Source organism: Galeopterus variegatus, unplaced genomic scaffold (assembly GCF_000696425.1).
Source record: "Galeopterus variegatus unplaced genomic scaffold, G_variegatus-3.0.2 Scaffold2290, whole genome shotgun sequence".
Lineage (NCBI taxonomy): Eukaryota > Metazoa > Chordata > Mammalia > Dermoptera > Cynocephalidae > Galeopterus > Galeopterus variegatus.
In genome coordinates this window covers 116,138-123,896 of record NW_007728401.1, presented here as the reverse complement: position 1 = coordinate 123,896, position 7,759 = coordinate 116,138, and the positions used below count along the sequence as shown (strand labels likewise).

The following is a 7,759-nucleotide window of genomic DNA, read 5'->3' as shown; positions in this document are numbered from 1 at the left end:
TAGACCCAGATCTGGCAAGCCATAAAGACAGCACTATAGTGGGGGAAAAAATGTGTTTTTTTGGGAAATGAAGTTGGGGCAAATAATCTTGGGGAAAAGAAGTATTGCTTCCTACCTCACTCCTTACCAGAAGTACTTTCTAGAGTTAGACAAAAAAAATGTAAATACAGGGCCGAGCCCGTGGAGCACTCGGGAGAGTGCGGAGCTGGGAAGCGCAGCGGTGCTCCCGTGCGGGTTCAGATCCTATATAGGGATGACCGGTGCGCTCTCAGCGCTCACTGGCTCAAAAAGGACAAAAAAAAAAAATGTAAATACAGTGTATATAAAAGAAAGAAACCATTACATTTCTGGAAAAAAATATCAAACGTTTTATAATCTTAGAGTGGAGAAGATATTCCTGAGCATGACACAAAACGCAGATGCCATAAGTGAAAAAGCTAATAATGACTAATAATAATTTTCAATATCTGGACCAAAAAACAAAAAAAGCCCAGAAAACCCCACAAATTCAAAGACAAATGATAAAAAAAAAAAAAAAAAGCTTTAACCCAGGGCTAATTCCCTTAATATATAAAGTGCTCCTAGAAAATAATACCAACAGCCCAGTAGAAAAATAGACAAAGAATACGAAATACAAATGACTTTTAATGGGGGTCAACTTGGTACAACCCATTTATAGGTAAGTGATCCCTTTAGAGACCTACTGGAAGCTCTCTGGCGTAGCACTCCTGTACTAAGGAATCTAGACTACAGAAATATTCCTACTTGGTACAAAGACATTTGTACAGGAATGGTCAACCCACCATTATTGTTGTTATGAAAGACCGCAAAGAACCTAAATTGCTATCGATAGGAACTGGAATAAATAAATTATAGTACTATTAAAATACTTTGCAGTTATTAAAATGAATGTGTCCAATCTATATGTCCGTATGTATAGAAACCATCTCCACGCTCTTAAAGTAAGTAAATAAGAGGCCCACGTAAAGTGATCCACCTTCTGTGGAAACACATGTAGATGTACACGCATAGACTTTCCTGGTTGACACATACTGGTTTATCTCTGTCCCAAGGGAGAACTGGGCCTTGGAGGTCAGGGGAGGAAAGGACACTTCGTTTTCACCAAATATACTTTTGGGCTCCTTGAATTTTCACTCTGTGTACCTGAACACAATTTTGTTCCACTCTGAGCAGGTGCTCTTAACGTGCTGCACTGAAGACACAGCAGAGCCCCAGCTCTCAGGGAGCTTAGACGGTGGAACTGCCAGGCACGTGTCAAGACCAGGACCGAGCGAGGGCACCTCGGTCGCAAACACCGGCCTGTGCAAAGGCCCTGTGGTGCCAGGGAGCAGAGAGCATTCCCTCCAGGCGTCCTGCAACTCCAAAAGCAGTCTTAGATCCCAGCACGGGTGCCCGCGGGACCCGGGGCGACCAGGGCAGCAGCAGCCCTGGGCCCAGGACGCTTTCCTGCAGTGGAGTCGGGTGGGCCCGGCCCGAACCCCCATGGCGGCCCCAGGGTGCAGACCAGGAAGCCGCAGCCCAAGAGGACGGCGCGGGAGCCGTGGGGAGTGGCCACGAGGGAGGAGAGGCCGGCCCGGCGGGCCCGAGCCACAGCCACTTACCGCCGAGACCGCCACCGCCACTTCCGTGCGCGCGGACCCTACTTCCGCTTCCGCCCGGGCATGGCCTCGCACGTAATACGAGAGCGGGGTCCCGCCCCTTCGGCGTCCTCCCCGCCCCCAGGCTGAAGCACCGCCCCCTCTTAAAGGAGCCGCGGACTAGGGCGAGGCGTAGGCCGCACCGGGGCCTGGCCTCGCCACCGCGCGATGATGAGGGGCTGTCCGACCCCAGCGGTCGGACACAGGACGACAGGCCACCGGTCCCCGACATCTGCCCCGCTCTAGGGCTCCTACCCTAGAGGTCGCAGAGAGCACGTGGGGGGCTGGGGTCCCCTGCGATGAGACCCGACCCGACCTGCTCTCTTCAAGGGCATCCCGGGCGGAGGACACAGCTCAGACAGGCGGAGCAGGGGAAGGCCCTGGCGTATTGCGGGAGCGTTACCCGTGAGCCCAGCCCCGTGCTCGGCTCCTTTTCCCTGGGGAGGAGAGACCCCCATGGGACCCACGAACTTGCCACTGCCTCCTGCTGGACCTCAGATTCCCCACTTGCAAGGGAAGCGGCCTGGCCCTCAGGTCCCAGGGTGTTCTCTTCCGCCCTCTGTGCAGTGGGGACCCAAAAGAAGGAAGGGGTGGGGAACTGGGAAGGGCAGCAGGGTCTTCATCTGTCACACGGGAGCCGCAGCGCGCCTTGATAGGCCCAAGTAGTTTGAGCCAGACACAATGCAACTACCCACCCACCCAGCTTGCCTTGGATTCAAAGCAGGATTCTTGGATTCCAATGCTGCTCCCCACCAACCACCACCCAAACAACCAGCCCCCAAGGGGCCCTGCGGACCAGACCCAGACCCCACCCTCCTCTTCTGAAGTGACTTGGAATCTGCATTTGTGAGACCCACAGTTGGGTGAGTGCCAACCCTTCCTGGCAACCTGGGGTCTAAGCCTGAGGAATCCCAGCCCCCTCTCTTTGAGCTCCTGCAAAGCGTGCAGGAGCCATGAAAGGGAGATGAACCCTGAAATTTTAAATCTTTAATTTCTGTTTTCACGTTTTTTTCTTCTTTTTGCTTCCAAAAGAAAAGGAGAGCATAGCTCCGTCACCTATACATAGTCCACGGTCCCTGGGCCGGGGCGGGTCCCGGCCCGCCTGCCCGCCGTCTTGGGAGGCCTGGACAGCCCTGGGTCCACATGCAGCCCCCGGGGCCGGGATGGGGTGAGGTCTGACGGCTGCGCCTGCCCGCCGGGCAGCCGCCTTATTGCTGAGGTCCGGCGTGGTGCGGGTGCACCGGCCGCCGCTAGGCGCGCTGGCTAGGCAGCTCCTGGGAGATGAAGCGGCGCAGACGCTCCAGGTACTGGCTGTAGAGCTCGATGTCGTTGTGCCCGGCGCCCTCCACCCACAGCGGCTCCACGGCCTTGGGGCAGCGCTCGTAGAGTGCCAGGCCGTGAGAGAAGTCGATCACCTCATCCTCGGTGCCGTGGATTATGAGCACGGGCGACGTGATCTTGGACACCTTCTCGATGCTGCGGGGTCGGGGGTGGAGGGGGCGGGTCAGGCTTCAGCCTCAGCTCCGCGGAGGCCCGCCCACCCCAGGCTCCCCGCCCCGCCGAGGCCCGCCCCCCGCGCTCACTTGGGGAACGCATCGAAGCAGTAGGTCTTCTTGGTGTCGGGGAAGGCGACGCGCATGCCCGAGGTGAGCGGCGAGTGCAGCACCACCGCGGCGCACTCGTAGCGCGAGGCCAGGTCCACGGTGGGCACCGTGCCGATGCTCTGCCCGTACAGGATGATGCTGTCCGGGCTGATGCCGTACCTGGCGGCGGCCGCGGCAGGAGCAGGGGCAGGGTCAGGCGCGGCCCCCGGCGCGCATCCCCGCCGTTCAGCTCCCGGTGCGGTCCCCCATCCTCCCCGCACGGCCTCCAGTCCACAGGGTCGGGCCCAGGCTCCACACGCGCCCCAAGGCCCTCCCCTGCCTCCAACACCGAGGCCGGGACCACAGGGCTGGCCTGGCCGCAGCCCTGCTTGCACTGCCCCGCTTCTTGGACGATATCTACTTGGGTCACAAGGAGGGGCGCCTAGGAACTGCGGGCCTCTCCACACCCTGAAGCTGTTTCAGGTCTTCTCGTCCCTGCTGTTCCTGATCAGAAAGCCCCTCTTGGTGCATTTGACGAGGGGAGCGGGGCTGTCTTCCTCCTTGCGCCCCTCCCCCACCCTAACCCTCCGCCGCAGGGAATTGAGGTAACTGTGTCCCCACTGTCTCAGCCCAGTTTGAGGCCCCTGGGAGTCCCCCGTGCTCAATGAGTTGCTCAGCACAACAGAGGCAAGCGGTAGCAGCAGCAGGAGGTGGGTGCCCCTTTCCTACCTAGAGGACAGGTCCTGGGTCTCCTACACACCACCAGCTCCCACCTCCGGGTCCCCGCCCCTGCTCCCACCGCCAGGACATGTGCAACGCATGCCTCCCCTGGCCCGAGAGACCTACTCGCCACCCTGTCCATGCAGGAGGATTCCACAGCTCTCTTCCCACGAGCTCCTGACACTGATCCTAGGCAGATGCCCTCCTGGTGGACAAGAGCCAGAGCAGGTCTGCATCTCACCTGGGCAGTCCACCTTCCTACCCAACCAGGGGCCCTATCTGTTTCTCTCCCCTGGCCTGGACCCCAGACTTCCTGGCAGCACTCCACAGTTGACCACCTGCCCACCCTCGCCCCTAAGAACTCAGGATGCCACCTGGCTTGCTGCCTACTGCCTCGCAGCACAGCTTCAGCCTCCCTGGCCACCACTGCACTGAGTGCCAGCCCAGCCCTATCACCCAGCTCCAGGCAGGGGCCCCCGACTGCCACCTACACAGCTCCACCTGAGCAAACTCACAGGTCCCCAGTGGTGCTGCCCCACCTCCAGCTGACTGTCACAGCTGCTAGGCTGAGGGAACAGGGCTCTGGAAGACAATGCTGGCAACAGGATAGATGGACAAACAGAGAGCTCAGAGGCTGCACCCCACAGTGGGATGTTATTCTGCCACTGCCCAGGGCATTGGGGACAGAAGGAAGGTGTGAACCTGCCTTGCAGGAGGTAGTGCTTGGTGCTAGGTGTCCCATGCCATCAGGAAGCCCAGGGCATGGTCCCCAACGCCAGGGTGGTGCCAGGGGACCCCACTCCCAGGCCCGCAGCAGGGACTGCCTGGCACATCACCATGGCAACCAGAGCCCCCACCTCCCGAGGGCCCTGACTTCCCGGCGCTGCACCTGGTGCCTGCTGCACCAAGTCTGACCAGGTGGCTGGACAGGGCAGAGACAGGGCAGCCCAGAGTAAGCGGGAACAGCAAGTGGGCAGGGAGCAGCGCACAGCCCCTGGGAGGGCTGGGGTTGGGTCACTCTGGAGCAGAGCTGGGCGCAGGGCAACACTCTGCAAACACTGGTGAGGGGACCAGCATGTTGATGGGGTAGGGAGGGGCTGTCCAGGCCTCGTGACTAGGGTCTGGACCTAGGGTATGTGTGGTGGGGAGGGGGCCCAGGCCTGGGGAGGAACAGGACTCTCGCTAGCTGATCTCCCACCTGCCACCAGGGCTGTGCTGGGCACCAAGCTGCCCAAGAGAACTCTCCACGCACCGCCACAAACCTCACCCCCACCCACTGCCCCAAAATGAGGCTGACTTCCACAACCACACTCGTCCTGGCCCCACCTGAGCCCCAAGAGCCACCTCACCTGGGGGGCTCCCAGCTGTCTTTTCACACAACTCGCAAACACCACCTCCTGGGCCTGCACCCTCTGCCCACCCACTCCCGACAGGCAGAGCCTCCCCTCCCCTGTGGACAACCCCAGCCCTGCCCAGTGTCTGCCCCTCCCCGCTCCCACACCAGGGGCTCCAAGGATGGGGGAGAAGGGCTGTACCTGGGGAGGCATGAGGACTGCCTGGCCCCCAGCTCAGCCAAGTGGCCGCTGAGCATCTACACACTCCAAGTATGCCCTCTCACCACCCCCTGACCCAGTGAGGCCACTGCAGCCCCCTCCCCAGGGAAGCCAGCCCAAGTCACCAGGTCTGATGAGCTCTCTGAGGGGACACTCCAGGAGGGCCCCGCCTGAGGCCACCCTCACCTGGTGCGCAGAGCCTGCCAGGCGGCGTCAATGTCGGCGTAGAGGTTCTTCTCGGAGGGCTTGCCTGAGCTCACGCCGTAGCCAGAGTAGTCATAGGAGAAGACGTTGCAGCTGATGCGGGAGCCCAGGCCAATGTAGAAGCTGCTCATCTGGCCCAGGTCCACCGCGTTGCCGTGCGAGAAGAGAACCGTGTACCTGGGTGGGGCGGGGCACGAGTCAGAGGAAAGGGCCTGGGGTGGGCCTCCTGGGCCCAGGGGGAGGAGGGGACAGGCCATGCGGGAGCCCAGGCCAATGTAGAAGCTGCTCATCTGGCCCAGGTCCACCGCGTTGCCGTGTGAGAAGAGAACCGTGTACCTGGGTGGGGCGGGGCACAAGTCAGAGGAAAGGGCCTGGGGTGGGCCTCCTGGGCCCAGGGGGAGGAGGGGACAGGCACGGCCTTTTGGGAGACTCTGCCCACCCCTCAACATCCCAGCACCCAGGGCAGAAGGACTCATGACAGACAGTCCATCCTGGTGGCCAGCCAGCACTCATGGCCCCATTCACTCCCCTCACAACAGGTGGGAGGTGAGACCGGGACAGCCTAGCTCCACTCCTGAGGTTCCCCACAGGGAGAGAACAGGAGTGCTGACGAGGGGCCCAGCCCCTCCCGGCTGTGTGGGCCAGCCCAAGGAGCCTCAGGCCTCCCACCTGTGAAGGGACGCACTGGGACCACTGGTCCTGTTCTCTAATCAGGGCAGACCCACAGTGTGAGCTCGGCAAGCCCTAGCAGCCACCTCTGCTCCAGAATCTTTCCTTTTGGAGTGGCCTTGACGGCCCCAAGGATGGCGTGCCCACTGCTCAGCACCTTCCCAGGGGAAGAGCAGGCAACACTTTGTTGGCAGGGCTCTGCCCCTCTCAAGAAACAATCCCTCTGCTCGCCAGCTGGACCCCACCCCTGTCCCCAACAAGCAAACAAAACCAGTCCCTTGTTCACAGTCATGACGCTCTTTGTATACCTACAGAAAATGGCCCCGGTGCTCACAGCCATTCTTACAGGATCTTGTGACTGTCCTGGAAGAACTGCCAGCAGGAACAGCAGCCACCCCAGGTCACAGCAAGAACAGGTGACCAGCCTGAACCTGACCCATGGGCTGCCTCCTCCAGCACCACCAGGCCCAGCCCAGCCGGAAGGTAAAAGCTAGCCTTTTGGACTCAGATCTGGACTCAGAACCCACCTGTATGAAGGCAGAAGCAGCTGGAAGGCCGTGGCAGCCCCGCCCCTGCACCACCCCTCTGGCTTATACCCAGGAGGAATAAGCCTCGCTGAGGAGTGGTGAAGCAGCAAAGGAGCTGGCCGTTGAAGTCAGCTGCCTGCCCACCCCAAGTGATCCGAGGCGTCACTTCCCTGTGTCTCAGCTTCCTCAAGAGACAGGGTGCTGAAGGGGTTCCCCAGACAGCATGGGGAAGGGGGGGCCATGTGCATTAAGGGCCCAGGTAGTTCAGCAGCAGTCTGGGTAGAAGGAAGCCTGCTTTTGGCCAGATTGGGGCAGGCACCCACCTCTTTGGCAAGAAAAATCACAAGAGGAACAAGGACAGGCTGGCAGGAGGGTCCCCACGCCAGCTAGGTGGGCTTTTAACCACTGGCCCTGGCCCTTCGGGGGGCAACCACCAAGCACACCAAGCACCCAGATGGAAACATAGCCCCCGGCACAGTGCATCGGGGCGCCTGCCAGGTCCCGGGGTTCCTCACCTGGCCCCAGGCGCGCAACGCACGTACATGCAGGAGATGCGGTTGCCACGGGCGCTTTTGGTCTGGAAGACCTCGATGGTGTCAAGCTCGCGCTGGCTGTACTGGAAGTCAGCGCGCTCTGTTAGGTGGAGCTTCCAGCGCCCGGGGGTGCCCGCCGAGGCCCGCAGTGTCCCTGAGGGGGCAGCCCCGGCCCCCAGCTCTGGCTCGGCCACCAGCGAGTAGGTGGACTCCGGCGGCAGGAAGGCGAGCTTGGCAGCGATGCGGCCGGGGCAGGGAGGGCAGCAGAAGAGGCAGCAGAGTTCGCTCACCGACAGGCCGTTCATGGCGGCC

At 60.8% G+C, this 7,759-nt stretch overlaps 1 protein-coding gene across 2 annotated transcripts; it reads right to left on the bottom strand.

The window, feature by feature from the left end:
* Nucleotides 1-2,630: 2,630 nt before the first annotated feature.
* Nucleotides 2,631-7,757, bottom strand: ABHD17A (abhydrolase domain containing 17A). Of its 2 annotated transcripts, XM_008581186.1 has the most exons (4): nucleotides 7,430-7,757; nucleotides 5,701-5,895; nucleotides 3,242-3,421; nucleotides 2,631-3,134 (listed from the first exon to the last, which is right to left on the bottom strand). In XM_008581186.1, the coding sequence occupies exons 1-4, from the start codon at nucleotides 7,750-7,752 to the stop codon at nucleotides 2,909-2,911; spliced, it is 924 nt and encodes a 307-aa protein (XP_008579408.1). In that variant the 5' UTR covers nucleotides 7,753-7,757; the 3' UTR covers nucleotides 2,631-2,908. The 2 variants fall into 2 exon arrangements, with proteins under 2 accessions (XP_008579408.1, XP_008579409.1); XM_008581187.1 differs by lacking the exon at nucleotides 3,242-3,421 and having other exon boundaries at nucleotides 7,430-7,752.
* Nucleotides 7,758-7,759: the final 2 nt, after the last annotated feature.

Bases quoted from the DNA above. Each gene is read 5' to 3' on its own strand.
- ABHD17A (XM_008581186.1), bottom strand. From the start codon at position 7,752: ATGAACGGCCTGTCGGTGAGCGAACTCTGCTGCCTCTTCTGCTGCCCT. The intron at 5,896-7,429 runs GTGAGGAACCCC...CGCCCCACCCAG, and splicing joins CGTTGCGCGCCTGGGGCCAG to GTACACGGTTCTCTTCTCGC. The intron at 3,422-5,700 runs GTGAGGGTGGCC...GGCCGCCGCCAG, and splicing joins TGGCAGGCTCTGCGCACCAG to GTACGGCATCAGCCCGGACA.